This window comes from Alligator mississippiensis, chromosome 4 (genome assembly GCF_030867095.1).
Source record: "Alligator mississippiensis isolate rAllMis1 chromosome 4, rAllMis1, whole genome shotgun sequence".
In the NCBI taxonomy this organism is placed as follows: Eukaryota; Metazoa; Chordata; order Crocodylia; family Alligatoridae; genus Alligator; species Alligator mississippiensis.
Window position 1 is genome coordinate 6,670,530 of NC_081827.1, and position 19,127 is coordinate 6,689,656.

Consider the following 19,127-nt stretch of genomic DNA (forward strand, 5'->3'; position numbering starts at 1 on the left):
TTCAGGCTGAGTATGCAAGGGCAATAAGACCCAGAGCATGGATAACTCTCGTTGCAGCTGCACTTGGAAGACTGCAGTCAATTCTGGCACCTAATTAACAGACTGGAACATATTTATAGCAAAATAATAACATTTACTAGGAGGCTATAGGGACAGGTTTATTAGGAAAGATAAAAAGAAATGAATCTATAAGCACTGGCTAATACAAGGTGAGGGCATGGGAAAACTTCACATTTCTGACCTGTCTACAGAATTATTCTCCTGGATGGTGCAACTGGTATACGTTTGAGTTAATGGAGTGAAACTGATGGAGATACCATCATTTCTTGCATACAACACCCTCCAGAATAAAATGTGCAACTTGTTTTTGAAAGGCAAAATGGATTTTAAAAGTTCTTTCCTTGTAGCAACGAATAATAGCAACAACTAGGGAGCCAAGTCTGCCCATTGTTCCACTCCCTGCAAGTCTTGTGCAGATTTTACCTTCACTTTTGTCTAGTTACTGGAAGAAACTGCTTTTACCATATTTTCTGCATATAATGCACATTGCAATTTCCAGCAACTGTTCGGGTGGGTGAGGTTTGGGAAAAGTGTGCACTGTACGTGAGAAAATAAGGTGATACCATTACACATCAAGATAATTTGCCTGAGATGGAGACATATCAGAGTATGCAAAAGCCTCTCTAAAGAGAAAGCTGTATCAGATGGGACATTTAAGAACGTTATGTTGACTACTGCACCATCCAGTCTATAAGAAAAAAAACCCAACAGGCACTAGCCATTTGTGTGGACTAAATGACCTATGGGTCTCTTCTTTATATAATATTTATGATTTCAGGATTCATTTTCCATCTCTCAGAGTCTGCTGTTCTATAATGCTTATATTTATGGCATTGCCTGAGTTCACTCCCTGCATCACCGTGTGGAATGGGGTGTTGGCTCTTGCATCTAATTTTGTTTTTCCCCACTGAGTGAAGATGTCCCTCGAGGCCTGGTAATTGCAAATACTGATTGGGGGTGACAGGAGATTCTTTCCCCTGCTTGACAGCTCTGCCAAAACAAAGTCTGATTTTTAACTCCAAAATCAGATTCCTCAGGATGAGAGGCACCGTGAAATAAGGGGAGCAAACAGTGAAGAACTAAAACAGGTCTTAGATTAACTGTTCGCTCAGGTCTCTCTAGGATAAACAAAAAACCAAACCAGAAATGATCAGGCAGGCAACAAAATAAAAATAAAATAAGTTGGTTTCAAACTTTTTTCTAGTATAATTGACCTCAAGTGGAACTGGGGTGGAAAACAAAATCCCTCCTTCTTTTTATTCAAGGTACTAAAGGAACTTTTCTCAGGACACAGAACTGAATGATGCATCAGTATTAGCAACTTGGGTTTATTTACTTATTTTTTTTAAATCTCCAAAAGGCCATGAAATTTATAATCACAAGCTGTCAGGAGCCAAACATGATTCCTCCTGTTCCCACCCTGTCAAAATAAAAATGCCACATAGCTTAAAAATATACCCTGCTTTGAGTGGAAGGAAGACTACTAAAACTGTCTGAAATGACAGCGGTAATGGTCTTAATATTAGCAGTTTTAGAACACATGAATAATGCAGTGACATTGAAAGAAGGAAAATTCAGGTCAAATATCAAAAAAATATATATTTTTTGCAGTAGATACATCAGAGTTGTCTATGGCAAGCAGTGACGGATGCACCATGCTTTGAGATTTTTTCATCCAGTAGATTCCAAAAGATTAGCTAAGGAGGGCTTGAGATAGATGCCTCAGTTGTTCTTTAGTCTCTGCTTTCTTTAAAAATCAATGATTTTCTAGCCATTACAGCCACAAGCAAATTACCATACCTGATGCCTGTGTCTGCAGTGAGCCTTCACCAATGGTGAAGCCTCACCTGGAGTGCTGTGTGTGAGTCGTACACTTCAAGAAAGATGTGGACAGATTGGAAACAGTCCAGCAGAGTGCCAGAAATGATTAGAGGCCTGGGAAACATGACTTTTGAGGAAAGGCTGAAAGAATTAGGGTTTTTTTTAGTTTGGAGAAGAGAAATTTGAAGGGGGATTTTATAAGTCTTCCAATACCTGAAGGCCTATTATAAAGAGGCTAGAGATGGACTTTTCTTTGTGGCTCTAAGGGACAGGACTAGGAGCAATGGCCTCAAAATGCAGCAGAGAACATTTAGGTTGGAGATTAGGAGGCATTTTCTGACTATGAAGGTGATCAAGCATTGGAATAGGCTGCTTAGAGAAAATGTGAAATCCTCAACCCTGGAAATTTCCAAAAGCAGGTTAGACAAACATTTGGTTGTGATGGTTTAAGTCAGGGATGATCCTACCTTCAGCAGGGGGCTGGACTAGATAAACTCATGTGGTCGCTTCCAGCCCTACTCTGTAGGGCTTTTAATAGGGCATGTAGGTTGTAGGTTTGTAATGGTTGGCTTGCCAGCAGGTAGGGGCTAAACTGGTTTCATTTTCCCAGGAAGAAAGGTAGTGGAGCTCAGCTTTCAGAAGCTTGTGAAACTGCTTTAAACCTGAGATATCTACTGGAAAATACGCTGTAGGAAACCATCCTCTTCTGACAAGGACATGACCTCATTGATCTTTTTCACCGACTCAAGGTTCCCCATCTTGGGGCCGCTTCATGCCCGTTCATAAATCCACAACATGTTACTTGTTAGCTGCCTACTCTCATATGTTTTAATTAATTTGGGAAGACTGCAGCTCCCCTGTCAGAAGGCAAACTGTCTTCTTGTGAATGATATAATTGTAGGGTTAGATTTAAATGCCTCAGGGAGACAAATTATCTGTGGGACTTTGTGACAATTTCTAACCATTCATCCTTAGGCTGCAATGGCAAAGAAATCAAAGGTGAGGATTCACCTCTTCAAGCTAGAGTACTTCTTTCAAGTAACTTCCAACGTTACCTTTGAAACAGCTGGGCATATGCGCTGGGAGCCTTTCCGTTCAGAGCCCGATGCGCTGCTTCACGTCGCCGTTGCAGAGAAGCTTCTTCCTGAACAAGAAATGTAATCAACTGTAACTTAAACATAGGTGGTTGTCACTATATGCAGCATAAAATAAGTGGCTGTGCCATTCCTCTCCCCAGCGAAAACTCTAGTGTAGAGGTTTATCTATGCTGGGAAACAGATGTGTGTTATGACATGGTGTAGTTAATGAGGGGTTAAATATAGCTCAGCTTTCAGTCTGGAGCTACATCTCATTTTAACCTGTCCTTGTTTACTATGACACTGATTCTGTATGATGTCTGAGCTGAACGGTGATAGCAAAGAGCCAGCTATGACTCCCTAACTTTGGGCTGCTCATACAAATTAGAGGAGGAAAAAAACAGCTAAGACGTACACTGCTATCCTAAGACTCCTCACAAATGATTGAGCAAAGCAGAGCTGAACTGTGTCCCATGCCAAAACACTTCCTTTAACTTCTTATGCTCCAGGTAGGGAAGTGATGGGTGAAGAAGGTAACAAGTCCAGGTCTCCCAACTCTATGTCAGCAGATGTCAGCTCAAGTTTCTGTTTCTGTAAGCTTACCCTTGGCCCACTGGGTTTGTCTGCCCTGGGAAAATGCATTGTGCTGTATAACTTTTTTAAACATAGACCGGACATCAGGAAAAACTCTTTACCGTCCGAGTCTCTACAGGCTGGAATAGATTCCCCCCCCAGAAGTGGTGCAAGCACCTACTCTGACATGTTCACATTGCATTTGGATGCTTAACTTGCTGGGGTCATCTGACCCCAGCTGACGTCCTGCCCCTTGGGCAGGGGGCTGAACCCGATGATCTTGCGAGGTCCCTTCCAGTTCTAATGTCTATGAAATCTATGAGTCTTTCTTCAGAAGAAATGCTCTTCTGGGACTCTCCAGCCAGTTAAGGACACCTTTCACACCTGGGCCTCAGCAGATCAAATCATCTGGGTCCTGAGTATTTAATAAAGTGATACGGCACAGTGCATTTTCCCAGTGCAGACAAACCCGGTGGGCAACAGTAAGCGTACAAAACTAGGCAAACCAAAAGCTCATTGCATCATGATATTACCACATAGCAAAGTCTGTTTAAATTAAATTGGACAGCCAGAAAAATGTCTTTACCGTTAGAAAAGTGAGGCAGTGGAATAGACGCTCAGGGAAGCTGTGGACTTTCCATCACTGGAGGTGTTCAAGAAGAGGTTGGAAACCACTGGTTGATGATCTAGGTGGAGCGATGCCGTCGTTCTGTTATGGGTATTTCCCATGGGCTTTGCTGGTTGCTGTGTAGAACTGGGAGGCAATTCTGCTCCCCACAATCCCCCCCCGCTGGTGCATGTGGCAGGGGGCAGTTTAAGCCTTCCTCAGAGGCATTAAGTGTTGGATGCAGCCAAATCTTAGGATTTTTACTGGGGTGTGGCAATGCTCCTGCTGGGACTTGGAGGCGCCTGCCTAGACAGTCCTTTCCTCCACTCAGAGTCAGACAAAATTGCCACATTTGGGGTCAGGAAGGGATTTTACCCCATGATCAGACTGGTATGGACATGGGGGTTTTTACCTTCCTCTATAGTGGGGGGCATGGCCCTCTACTTTGGATCTCTTAAGCAAATTTCAACAACCTTGACAGAAGCAGGACATTGGCTACTGTGCTCCCCCTGCTTTACTTGGGACAGGTTAGGGTGTTATGTCTTGTGTTGTGTCTGGGTTGACCGAGTAGTTTTGCTAAGAGGTTCAATAATGGATTTGTATAGGGTGGTTTGGATAGGGACGATCTTGCCTCAAGCAGGGGACTGGACTAGATGACCTCTGGAGGTCCCTTCCAGCCCGACTTCTCTAGGCTTCTCTACAATACTTCTTTGTTTGGTGTGATTCTGGTATCACAGGACATGGACCCATAATAATTTGGTGGTCCTGCGTAACTTCACCACGTGACAAACCAGTACTGCAGATGGTAGAAAATGAACAGCAAAACCAACACAACTCAGGCTACATTGCTGAAGCTATCCACCACCTGGCTCTTGGTGAATACCCTACTGTGGCTACTCCTGCAGCATAAAGCCTCTATTTTGTAAAGATGCAATTCTGCCTGGTTGTTGTGTGGAGTATGTATCGACTTACCACTGCCTTGCACCTAGTGTAGTTAATTATGCCCACAAAAAACTAAAGCAATGCTCCTTATTCCTGCTCTAAGGTCTCTTGACTAGCAGGACTTGCCACTGATTGTCAATGCCAGTCATGTTATGCTCTCTTTTTGCCTTTCCACACTGTGGAAAGCAGCTGTGGCAGCAATGCCTCGCACTTTTAGCAGCCAAAAGTGCAGGACTTATTTCTACTCCCAAATTCAACAACTTGAGAGAGAACATTATTTCAAAATCATATAGAGATTTATACCCTTAATATTAAAAATGATCAGAGATGCGTTTGTGCTTCACCTTGAAGTATTTATAGATTGACACTCCAGCTGGTGCCCCAGGACTTCATCATACACATGAAAAAATATGTTGGGCACTTAGGGTAGTAAATAACCAAAAAGACATTAGACAAGGAAAGAGACATCAGACAAGGAAACTAATATGGAAGAGAGCCTTTCAACCACCGAGTAACTTGAGACCAGGTTAAATTATAGCCACTTTCATTGTAAAACACTTTTTCTCTGGCTTGACAAAACGTAAACTGTCAAAAAAAAAGATGAAGTAAAGAGAAAAGAAAATAAATCGCTGTGATATGGGGGATGGCAGAGAGCCCCTGAGGTGAGAGAAACACTGGCTTCTCCCTCACCTCAAGGTAAGATACGTTTTGGTGAAAAAAACTCTAAAAAGAATGACATCCTTGACACTTAGTTAATTATACATGGCTGGAGAGGAAGGAGTGTGTTTTTGAAGATGGAGGGCTCCCTATCCGTGTAGTGCATTTTACAGTTGCATCTTTCTTACTGCTAAACCTTTTAAGCTTTGATACCCATGTGGTTTTCTGCTTCTCAGCTCCATCCTGAGATGGAGGCAGAGGCAGGTGGCTATAAATACAGAGGTAGTGACAACACTGTACAGCAAGCCATGCCTGCCCAGCCATCATTCATCATTATGACATCATAACCGAATGGAACGTCTTTTAAAGCTTCCGTTCTTTTTTTTTATTCTCCCTTGCCATTATCATTAAACCGGAGCATTAGACATATCTGCTTCCTAACACCAACCCCATCATGGTCTGCAGGAAGAACAAATGAATATCTGCTTTTGGAGAACAAACTAAAAAAAAAAAAAGACAGAGCCACAGTTGCACAAGACTATTTGGAGTTGAAGGATGTTGGTGAATGTACAGATTGAAAAGCAGGAGGGGGGGGACCCCAACAGTAGCAGAGAAATGTGCCTAGATGTAATCCTGAAATTAATCAGCATCAGTTCCCAACCACTGCAGTTGAAGTGCGTTGCCACTTCCTTTCCTTTCCTTTCTTGTCTTCTTGTGACAAGGTAGTTAGCAGAATTCGCAGATTCGTTTGAATATGACAGGGCCGCGCTGCGAGGGCTTCTGCTATGGCCTGTTTTGCCACTGACTTCAATGGAAGGAGGATCCCACTCATAAGTAGCTCCTGATAAGCCGGGTTTATCCGACAGATTATGCCCAACAGCAGCACCCTCCAGCAAGCTGTGCCGCTGTGCGTGGGCTGCCTCCTGAACCAGAAGCAGCACAGCCATGTCTGTCCAGCACTGGCTGGGCTACCTGGCAGTGTCACTTGGCAGTAGTGATTAGTCCAACCAGTGCCACACAGACACAACTGCACTATTTCTGGGTAAGAAGCAGCATGGTGTCTTTGAGGGACCTGCTGCCAGACATGGTAAGTTTGTCATGCAGGCAGCTCCTTTGCCCCTCATTGAAACTCATCCATTTTTTAAGCTGAAAAAGATGATTCCTGTTCATTCTTGAAAGAGCACAGGCTGTCTGACTCAGTCAGGCCATCTGCTCTCTACCCCATTCATTTCTTTCAGCTGATAGTGCTCAGCCCATTTTCTTTAACATGCCTTTGTTATCTTGATTCTGGACAACTTGCTGCTGGAAAAATATTGACAAAGGAGTTGAGGAACGGCAATAAAAATGATCTGGGAGGAAGCGTGCCAATTTGGTCTATAGCTTAGCGCTTGATAATGCATAGGTTGACATTTTTCCCTTACCACTGGCGTTTTCTGTGTGGAGAGGTGAACTGAGATCCTAGCAGCATAGTTTCTGGCCGAGGAGCTCAAGAATTCACCTGGGGCAGAAGGATGAGCTAGTCTAGTAGTTTCTCCACCAGTTGGTGTTCGGTGATCTCCAGTGGACGGTGTTCTAGCACCTAGCAGGGAACAGGTATTATCATGCACACATAAGAGCCCTTCCCATAGGTATTATCATGCACACATAAGACCCCTTCCCATAAACACCATTTACCACAAGCTGGAAGTCACAGCTGCTATCGGAGCTGTGCTAGGCTTTTTTTTCAGAATGAAAATCTAGATGATAAAAATATGAGAGGCGAGTATTTTTTTGTAGCTGCTCTCTCTTATTGGACCAACTGTACAGTTGGAAGGAACACAGACAAGCTTTTGGGTACCACATACCCTTCCTCGTCTCTCTGAGAAAAAAAGCAAACGCAGCATCAGCTATATAGCAGACAGAACAAAGGCCTGTGAAAAACCTCACATGTAAACGGAAGCAGGATATGAGAGACATTATCAGGTCGCTAACAGACAAGAGAAATGTGGTAGAAAGGATAACCTAACAATTGGAAGAGCAGCCATTCGAGAGGGATGTTATCACTTGTGGAGTGCAAAGAAATAAGCAGAGATCAGGTAAATTATAATGGGCCATGGAGTCAAAGTCTGTGTTAAGTCTCTGGGTTTTTTTGTATCCAGTAAGCTAATGATTTTTTGTTCCCCATCTTTTGAAGTTGCTCTGAATATTTCTCTTGAGCATGAGGACTGTAAGGTCAGAAAAGGGGTATTTTTTCTGTGAAAAATGTTCATCTACCTGCATTCTAGTTTCTGTCCTTCGCCTTTTTTCTGAGATCATTCTTTCCATCTAATGCGATCATTAGGTTGAGTAATAAATAGGATGCATGTGTGTTACTTTGTTCAGGTAGTCAGCTATTGAATACTGCTACCATTAAATTATTTAGACTATTGTAACACCTTACATTTGATAAAATCCAGTGGGGAATTAGGAGGTAGTGCTTTTGCTTCTGCAAATAGAATCTGCACCTGAATTTTTGTGCAGCACTAGTCAGTGATGAGGATGAATCTGAGTGTTTGCACCTTCTCCTGGTCTGCAGGTTGTCAAGATCAGGGAGGTTGAGACTCGGCCTAGCCCAAAAGTTATCTGCAAATAACAACTTAGACTACAAAGACAGCTCTTACGAATAGCTATATTAAGGTAGCAGGCAGAAAGCCCAACCAGAAGAAGGACCCCAATCTGCAAGGTGCTATAGAGAAAGACAGATCTCTGAAAGAACTTACAATGTAAAAGACAAGTAACACTTGACAGGTGGAGGAAAGGGAGGCAAATATATGCAATCTTCAACATATTCAAATTTTGAATAGGTACCTGCCTCAAATGCACCTTTGGCCATGGGTATGTGAACAGTATATTCCAGGAAAACAATGAAGAAAAAAAGGTCCAATCACATGATGCAACTCTTAACTGAATGTAAGCGACTGCCCCGTGACATTTTACTCCTGGGACGTGGTAGATTATTCCCAGGACAGCTGTTCATTTGCGTGCTGCTGCCCTGAAGCAACCACCTCCAGGCTTTTGCTTTGAGGTTTCCAGTATTGAGGCAACTCCTTCAGATAAGTATAGCATCACCCTAGCCATGATATGCCACCAATTTGTAGATGCTACAATGTTTAATGATGAGAAGTGAAGAGGTGAAAGTTAAGCCTCTTAGGACGCTATTCCAGGTGCTGCATATCATTCACTTTGAGACACCGAGCCTCATTCTCAGAGATGCTGAATACTTACGATTCTCCCTCAATTTCCCTGAGAGTTATGGGTGCTCAGCATCGCAGATAACCCTAACGTTTTACACTACTCTCCATCTCCCTATCTATAAAATGTGGATAGTAATATGTACTTCACAGAAGTCTTGCAAGACTTAATTAACAGTTGTAAAACACAGAGAACCTGGGATGAAAGCTGCTATGCAAGTGCAAGGCATTAACATCAGTTTATAATAATGCATTATATTTCTTTTATAAAAAGTTTTTAAAAAGAGGAGCTTATCTATTTTCTCTCAGTGTCTTTACTCTCTACGTGAACAAAAAGATCTTGCACAGCAGTTCATTAAAAAAAGAATTAACAGCCTATCATAATATCACACAACCAATCTTCCCCTGCTACTATCTTACTCAAAATGTCCATATTAAAGTCAACCTTGAGGCAAGTTTTTTAAAATAAATTATTTCACGCAGTCCATAAGATGAGAGAGACTCTCTGGAAATAGGATAGTTAAATTTATTTAAACACCTATAAATGAAGCTCTAAATGAATTTAATGGCATGTAGTAAATTTGAAAGTTACTTTATAGATAGCAGAACTGCCAAAACCCAGGCTAATGAAGTTTCTGGAGCCAGCAATGAACCACATAATTGACAGAACTCCAAAATGTTAAGGAATATTAAGGTAGTCCCTAGAAGGAACTTCAGATGCTTTATATCAGAAACTGAAGCCTAGAAGAAGATTCGAGAAATCAAAAACAAATGGTGGGAAGAGAAGGGGGAAAGAAATCCAACAATTTGCTGACATTCATGACATGTGGAGCTTCTCAGGTCCCTTCCAACCCTAACACGTATGAATCTATAACCTGACTCTTCATCAGGTTAAACAGTGTATTCCTCCCAAGCATCATTCTCCTGAGTGATCTTCCATAAAAAGCAATCAGAAAGAGGACTGTCATGGATTTGGGCAAAGTTTTGCCGGCACAGCCATCAGCAAGTGGATGCGACCTTTTCACACCCCTAGCCAATGCAGTTCCACCAGAAAAATCAATGCCATGGGTGCAGTCATGCTGACAGAAAAGGCTTCTATCGACTAGCTTCTTTCATTTGGGGAGGCAGTGTAACAAAGGAAGGACAAACCCCACTTCTGTGGCCATATGGCATATCTCCACTACGGGGTTCTGCTGAGGTTCGTAACCCCAGGAAAAGGGCAGCCAAGGAACCATGTAAAGCTTCAGACTAGCAATCCTAATGCTTCTTCTCTCCCAGACAGAGCCCTCCCCAGCCATTATTAACTCTAGAAATGAACGGGTGTCAGCTCTGAAACTTCACGTACTGTACCTCTTATGGGTTTGCTGTCCAAGTACAGATTGCCATCACAGAACGAAGGTTGTTCCAAACCTAGATACTCCTTTATAATGAGGCTCAGTTTTGTGTATGCCTCGTCAAGATCATCTGCAAAAAAGTAAATGAATAAATAAATTAGCATTTCAAGGAGGGAAGAAAAGGATACCTAAGAGGATAACCATTGTGCACCCTCTAAAGTTACAGAATCAGAGAGGCCATTTGGAGCCTACCCTGTGCCGTATGTTCTCTAATAAATATATCTCCAAAAATCTTGTCCCCATGTGACAAGACTTCCCTTGCTTCTCTTGGGAGACTAAACTACAGCCGAACATACCTGTGAATAAAAGCCTTTCCCAAAATTCAGCCTGTAGTTTAAATTCTTATATTCTTCCTAAATGCTCCCCTTCTCAAACTTTATTTCTTAGGAATTACACTAAGAAGTAAGCTCCATGTGTCCTTGACAATAATTAAAAAATAAGCACTAACATTTAACAAGACCATCCATTTAATCTAAACCTCAAAACCTCCCCAAACAATGGCCATGCAAAAAAGTAATCTAGAAAAAAATCTCTGTCCTAAAGCCCTTCCTCATAATTTTCCCTCACTCCCTAAACATCCTGGAGAAAACATTGGCATCACAGAATGCCCTGGAGATCAACAGATTCAATTATTTTAGACCGAGACGCTGAGAAAGTTATGAAGCAGAAGAACCATCACAAAGAATATCTTTGCAGCAGCATCCTTGCCTCATCTGTACCTGTTGACCTCAAACGGTACCAGTATGAAATAAGGATAAAGAGCTGACACTTTCAGAGCCTATCAGGCAAAAAAAACCCACCCACTGCTCTCAGCTAAGTTCAGAAACCAATACAGAAGTTAGGGCAAAACACGGAATAGCAACATCATAGCCTCAGATGGCACATTATTTAGTTTAGCTACTGTACTGCTGATTTCTGCACCAGGTTCAGTGTCTGGATGGATTTAGGATGTAGTTAGCACACAGTACAGTTAATACTGAGGTGACAAAGAGAGGGACCTGCAACTCTTTTTGACCCCAGGATAAAAAGTAGCTGAGTTGCTGTGTTTAGCTTTGGTGTATTCAATCCTGCTGCGCTTAACAACAATTTTTCTCCTCTTTTTTTTTTTTGCTTTACAGACAGCTTTGTCTGCCAGGCAGTTTTATTGCTTCCATTGTCCTCACGCTGGGATGGCAATCAGATTTGTGGCACAGGCCAACCGGACTCACCCGTGTCAATTATTGCATCAAAATATCCTGGAGAATCCTGATTTATTTTGATATACATGTCCACTCTGGTGATGGCCTCCTCAATCTCTGGCCGGCTGAATATCCCCTTCCTCCGCAGATGTCCCTCGTATCTCTCTTTATTCATTGGTACGAGCAGGATATATCGTGGTTGAAAGTAGGAATTTTTCAAGCTTCGCACAGCCTTAAAGAACAAAAAGAAAGCACTCGTCGTTTTACTTCTAAAACTTGGTGCCTATCAGTGCTGGGTTCATGTTGTCCCTGTCTTTATAACAAACCTTCACTTACAGTAAGGTTGGAAAGGTATTCCACAATTTTAAAGAGATGGGACCAAGTTTGTCTCTTTTGTAAGGTATCCAGGTTGTAGCCATACTGGTCACCACCAAAAGAAACTCCTGCCCAGAAGAGCTTTGCATCTTTCCACTCTTCTGTGAAATACGAAACATCATAACTTGGAGGAAATATACTTCTACATCCTGCTTGCCACCAGACAACTTCAAGGTAAAAAGACTTTTTCAACCTTTCTCTGGGCCTAACCTGGGCAAAACGAACTATTCCAAACAGGAGACTTTACCGCACCTTCAGCTCTCTTGTGAAATATGAATTTTCATTTCTACTTAGGAGAATTTTTACAATCTCTGCTCTCTCCTATGCCTGAGGAAGGGAGAGTGTATCCAAAAGCTTGCAAATAAATAAAATAATTTGCTTGCAAATATCTAGTTGGTCTAATAAAAGACATCACACCTCTTCCACGAGTTTTGATCTGTTCTCTAAAGCACTTTAAGATCTACTGATGAAAACTGCTACCTAACAGCTAGGGACTGCAGAAGCATCATGAGCTTATGGGTCAGAGTCGGGTGGTGCAAGGGTATGCTGACCACTGTAGACCAGGGGAAGGAAGGGACACGGGTGGGTGAGGAAAAGGGAAGGCTTACCTTCCTGGGCTACTGCTGCCACTGCTGTAGCATCAGCTCCACATCAGTGGCAGCAGCCATGTGCCGTGGCCAGGCTCCCTGAGAGCGGACCCTGGTGCCCCGCTCCATATATATTTGGTGCAGGGCTCTACCTGCTCTGACAAAGACTGGAGAGGGGTGGAGGAGCACCATTCCACTTGCTCCACTTGTCCCCCACACCCAGGTACACTGCTTGGTGTGGCACTGCCCTGCCCAGCTCCTACGGCAGAGGGGGAACGGGGGTCCGAGTGCCCCTCGCAGTCATCGCCAGGGCAGGTGCTCTGCTTGCCTTGCCGTAGCTATGCTACTGAGATATTGTTATAATGGTTATCATTACATGAGTACAACTCTCAGGCAAGCCTCCTGGTCCAACTCAGTAGTCATTTAAAGCAGAGCCATGCAACCTTTGAGGGGCCAGGGCTGCAGGCCCCCAAGGCACACATTGCACTGGGCTGCCCACCCCACAGGCCACATGTTGTGTGGGCCTCAAGGCCCTGCAGCTGCATCACGTGGGCCCCACTGTGCTGCGTGGACATGACAACCCATTTCATTGTTATGCAGTCTGCAACACCTGCTGCACCACACTAGTGCCTCTGTGCCGCGCAGGGTCCCCAGGTACCCCACAGTCCCCAGCCATGGGCTCCTTCAGCCCTGCAGGCCACACTGGTCCACCCCCAGGGCAGAAGCTGGAGGAGGGAGAGGGAGTCAAGGGTCTCCATCAGTAGCAGAGAGGAGAGCAAAGGAGGAAGTGGCACCTGGACTGGGAGCACCAGGGCTAGAAGTTAATCCCTCAGGGGTCGCATGCACCTGCAGGCTGCCACTTACACAGCCCTGGTTTACATCACCACTTATTCTGGCCCTCGGATTTCTACCAAGAATAAGATCAGAGCTTTCTTCTCAATCAGGATGGTTTTTTAACTGATGCCAAGCGGCACAACTCAGTGCTTAGAGGGTGAACCTTCACTAAGCCAGTCCTCTTTGAGGTCACATATCTGAACAGTATAAAACAGCCCGCAACATTTTTAGAGGATCCTGAAGAATCCAGCAAAAATCCGATTACAGATGTGCTTTGGGTCAAATTCTGCACACGGGACTGCAGGCTGCAGCCCCCCTGCTCCAGGTTTCATGTGGGCTGCTCCCTCTAGGCTGCCCAACACAACCTTTGGGTTTATACTAGCAATCACTAGAGCGAATGTCCGATCCTCCAAACTACCTACACTGACCAGTTCACCAGTCAAATCACCCATCTCTTGGGTGGCATATGAGAATGGCTAAATTACATCTGGAAAAGAAGTGAGAAAGAAACCAAAGGGAAATATGGGAGGCATTTAGGGAAACAGAACATAATTACCCAAGTTAGAATTCAGACAGAATGCTAAAAAGTAACTCCCTTACCCCCAAAATGTTGAGGTGCTCTTTAGTTACAACCCAGAGATATAAAAGAAGCATGGCTGCAGGGGAGAGGGGCATGGAAATAGATACAATAGAAACAACAATTTAAAAATTCGGATCATTTCAGACCATCTGAAACCAGGAAGCAGTTTGGTCCCTCTTTGTAGAGCGAAGGGATTAGTAGCAAGTTATTTACAATTCTCTCCTTATTAAAATGTAAGTTACAGGTAGAACAGATGGCACATTTATTTAATAATAATTATGATAAAGCACCAGCTCAATGGCTGCTTTAAATGGGTTGCCGCAAAGCAGTTTTATAATACAAGAAGATGAGATTTAACTCATGAGAAAAGCAATAAGTAGTGGAGCAAAGCAAACTCCTACACTCAATTCGGTGGCAACTTCCCTGTTTATCTCTTTGTCCATCCTGGATGTAAAAGCAATAACTTTGAGCACCATATCCATTCAATTCCAGCATTGCAGGAGCATTGTACGCATCAACTAGCAGAGCCGTATTGATTTTGGTGACCAGTGGAAGTGGGGGAACGGGACTCAAAGGGTTTTGAACGTTTAGCCAGAGCCCCTGGCCCCCAGTTAATACTCCCATTAATTTTTACCAAGTCTGAATGTACATGTCCACACCAAAGGACATGGAAAGGTTGCAAAGAGGCACAAAACCCCCACTCTACGCATGATGCACCCAAAAAGGGTGCGACACAGCTGCCCTTAATAAATACTGGGCATACAACCATAAGCATGCCCAAAGCAGACAGCCCTTTCCATGAGCTGCTCTAAGGAAAGTTATTGGGCTGCAGGGCACTCCAAGCAGGTCTTCCCTAACATGGTCCTTTGACAGGACAGAAAATGCCCTAAATGTCTACAGATTAAAAAAACAAACAAAAAAAAATAGCTGACAGCTGCCATGGATACCTTGCAGCATAATATCCGCTGCTCCATCTCAGCTCTAAAAAGGTGAAACACCCTAAATGTCTTACCTCTCAGACAGAGAGAATTGCTACATTTACTCGATTTTAAGATTATTTTGAATTTAAGATGACCCCTCACAATAATTAGATTCTAGACATGGAAAATTATAGCAAATTTATAATTTTCCATATCTAGAATCTAATTATTGGTGGGTCATCTTAAATGCGTCTTCGCACTGCTGCAGCTGGAAAACAGGAGCAGGGAGGCAGGCAATGGGAAAAGCAGAAGCAAGGGGGCAGGTGAGGTGGGGGGAAGAAGAGGTTGGGGTAAACAGTGAAGAAAGCAGGGTTGAGGAGGAGAAGAAAGCAGGGGCAGGCGCAGGGGAAAGCTGAGGCTGGGGAAAAGCAGAGCGGCTGATGCTGTCCCTGCCCCAGCTGGGCTCCCTGCACAGCTGTTTCTCCCAGCTATGATACCCTATTCTAAGATGAGGCTTTGTTTTCCCCATGATGATCGGGGAGAAAACCCTTGATTTAGAATTGAGTAAATATGGTAACTTAACAAAACACAAATCATCTTAGCCATTACTCTATCTGCATCTGTCCCCAAAAGAGAGGGAAAGCAAGAATTGTGGGGGGAATGGAGAGATGGAAGGAGCCTTTGGTGTATACAAACTTGTTTCGTATAAAAAAATGTGGCATCATTGAAATGAGGGGTGGGCAAGCGGACCATGGCGGGACCAACTGGGTCAGAAACTGAAGATGCATCTGAAATGCAAACCATAAATTGCATTTCAGACGCAAAACATAAATTGCTTGCCTACTTTGCATCTGCAGCACCTACAACTATATGTGCAAACTGTGCGACTACAGACACCAGCAGCCAAGGGGAGAAGGGGGAGGACTGAAAAGTCCAAACCTGATCCCAGTTCCTGAAAAATCAGGTCAGTCGGCGCTCAGCAATCCTGCCCTGACTCCTCCTTTCAATGTGTTGAACACATTCACTTGTAAGGTGGGTGCTCTGGTCCTTGATGTGCTAGAGGATCTTTCTGGGTCAAGTTCTCTTCTCTTTGCCTTGGGGTTGTCCAAAAAGGGGGATCTTGTTATCCACCATTCTCAGAACATGGACAATGTACGTCCACCTTCTTGCCTGTACCTTTTGTGCAGCCATTGATAACTGTATGTGCTCCAAGGTTTCCACATTCTTTATTGGAGCAAGGTAATAGCTTTATTGGAGCAAGGTAATAGCTTTATTGGAGCAAGGTAATAGCTAATATCTGGGCAAGGTATCCACACAGAAAGCTTATCAACTTTCCTTGGAAAAACCTGCTATTTTTCTATGACTCTGATCCATACAGGGGTATGCCTAGGACACTGCTACTTAAGATTCACAGCTTACTGCTGATGGTGTTAGATGTCCTTTTACAATATTTCTCCTATGTACCAGAATGCAATGCAACTTCCCTGACTAGAAATTTACTACAAAGGGACCAGTAAACTTGTATAAAGTTAGCAGTAGGAAATGTGCTCTAGATTAAAGGGAATTAAATGGCTCTGAATGTTTAGCATTGGCTCATTGGCTATGATTAAAAATTTCTCTTAGTAGTGTTAAATTACTTTGTTATAGGCTTACCAGAACATAATGGACTAGAATATTTTCTGGATATGTCTATCTGGTGCGAGGAGCGCTGGGCTGAGATGCACCACAGGCATACCATGCACACTAGCTCCCAAACTGAACGTAGTGTAACCAGGTTAGTATAGTGCTGCAAACATGCCAATAAGTTCTGCCTTGCAGAGGGATACCTGAGGGTGTATAAGTCATTGCTGTATTTTTGTCGCCAAAATCCATAGCAATTTAGACTGCTCCATAATTATTGCACAATTACTGAAGTCTGGCACTAGAGAGGTTTCTTAACTGGCTGCCCACAATACTCTTGTCACTAATACTCAGTCTATATATTTAATATATAATACTCAGTCAGTATATATTTACTATATTAATAGTAAATATAATTCCATGGAGCTCTTACTTCTAAACCATTTAATACAGCACCTACTTGGTGAAACATTCCTTGGAGATCTCAGAAGAGCAGAGACTCCCTATGCCTGATGAAGGGTGCTTGTGCCTGAAAGTTTGCAAATAACATTTTCCAACTACTCAGTTGGTCTAATAAAAGATCTCACATCAACTCAAAGACGTTTGCCTGCCAAACGTTGAGACACATTTCCGCTGTCATGGTCTCTTTGTCTTCGTATGTGAACTCAAAGCTCTAGGCTGCAAGAAGGCAAGCACACACGATGCTATCTAAAAATCAGCGGAAACTGAAGATAATTCACTGTTTAATGAACGAGACAGACAAAGGGTGGGAAAGGGAACAGAGCCACAGAGAGATTAAGTTACTTGGATGAGATTGCACAGCAGTTCAGTACCAGGCACTTGCTTGGCTACCATTGGCCCTCAAGTATGTTGGGATAGGGAATTGGTGTTGGGGAGGCTAGACAATTTATTGACACTGATGAGCAACCTTATAAGTAATGAATAATGTACATACATTACTGTATATACCAAATATCTAGACATACAAGAAGGTAAAACACACCCAATTAATCTCTTCAATAACTGTATGATAAAGTGCTTTCTGATTTGCTTAGTGATGATTTGATTGTCACTCAAAGTCATGTTTTACTGATCCACATTCATTTGATGTCTGTCTGTCTTATGTTAAGAAATCTCAGACCAGTTTCTGATGTACTTATGTGCAATGGTATCTTAGCTCATAAGCAGTCCTGATCATTTCAACACAGCTGGTTGGTGCATAAGGGATCAAACCCCCTTTCAGTAAATGTACAACTCACGGCCCATGGCTACTGCACTGCCAAACAACAGGATATCTCAGTTGGAGGAAAGGGCAGCATGGTCTAAAGCAATGATTTTCAACCAAGGTACTATGGCACCCTGGCATGCTTTGAGATACTTTCAAGAGTGCCCCAAGGTGCCAACTAATGTTAGCACTGTTATGCATACAAACATGAGTTACAGGATAAACCTAGAAATTTCAAAAAGGAATCCACAGAGTCAAAATAATTTGCCTTGTTGTGGTCTTTCTTTGTTCTTTGCAATAGGAGACTTGCTCTATTATGTTTCTGTAGTCCAAACATGAGTGCAAGCTAAGAACTGGCATTTTCAAGGGGGCGCCTTGAGTCTGAAAAGATTGAGAACTACTAATTTAGTGGACAGGTCAATGACTGGGAATCAGTAGTGGATATTCCTGACTGTGCTACTAAATTGTTGTATAACCTTGGTCACATAACTTGAACTTTCTGTGGCTGTTTTCTCTCTGAGACTTGGTGTACCTAGTCAATCAAGCCTGTAAACTCTTCAAGGGGATTTTGTGTCAGTAAGTGGCTATACTCTGTCTCCCACAATGGGACTCCCATCTCATTTAGAAATTCAAGGTGCTGTGAAATCCTATGAAGCTTCATGTCTTATTCTGCACAATTTCCACTTTCATAATCCCCTTTAATTGTTACAGTGAGCAGAGTATAACCCATGCGGAGATACTTACATCAGTCTGCAAAGAACATGCTCCAGTTACTCTGGGAGGTATGAACTGCTTTTGCATGTCAGTGCAGTATTATATACTGACTCCACAATGAGGATAATTTAGATGTCAATGTTGTTAATTATTTCATTCCTTGTCACAAATCTGTACAATTTACCAGGAGTTACAGTTTATTTTGGCACCAGCGGGAAGAGACCTCTACAAAGGAGCCTGAAGAAGGAGAACATTGGGAACCTGAAAGCCATGGGGAGGCCAGCACAACAGAACAGGTAAGGAACAAGAAGGTAAGAAACAATGGGCCCCATGGGACTGGGAGCAGGGGGGCAGCAAAGGCGCCAGTCGCAGGGCTCAGGTGCCTATATACTAATGCTAGGAGCATGGGGAACAAGCAGGATGAACTAGCGCTCCTGCTTGCACTAAACACCTATGACTTAGTGGGGCTAACAGAGACCTGGTGGGATTCATCCCATGACTGGGCGGTACATATTGAGGGCTATAGATTGTACAGAAAGGACAGGTCGGGGAAGAAAGGGGGGGGGGGGGTTGCACTTTATGTCAGTGAGCAATATACATCAACCCTCATCAAGACAGAATCCGAGGCTGAGGAAGTAGAAGGATTGTGGGTTAGGCTACATGGGGGGCAAGGAGAAAGGGATTTGGTGGTAGGGGTCTGTTACAGACCCCCACACCAAGGGGAAGAAATAGATGCGGGGCTCCTGAGGCAACTC

The 19,127-nt window shown here is 43.3% G+C and overlaps 1 protein-coding gene across 5 annotated transcripts in view; it reads right to left on the bottom strand.

The window, feature by feature from the left end:
- The window catches only part of LRGUK (leucine rich repeats and guanylate kinase domain containing), a 70,818-nt gene that overhangs the window by 13,252 nt on the left and 38,439 nt on the right, over positions 1-19,127 (bottom strand). For 4 of the 5 annotated variants that reach the window (XM_059725745.1, XM_059725744.1, XM_019487610.2 and 1 more), the window contains 4 exons: positions 11,548-11,749; positions 10,296-10,409; positions 7,158-7,315; positions 2,937-3,025 (listed from right to left, as the gene is read on the bottom strand). In XM_059725745.1, the coding sequence (XP_059581728.1) occupies positions 2,937-3,025; positions 7,158-7,315; positions 10,296-10,409; positions 11,548-11,749 (563 nt within the window). Of the gene's footprint in view, positions 1-2,936; positions 3,026-4,116; positions 4,217-7,157; positions 7,316-10,295; positions 10,410-11,547; positions 11,750-19,127 lie in introns of those variants that run through there. The other variant, XR_009461480.1, reaches the window with a different exon arrangement.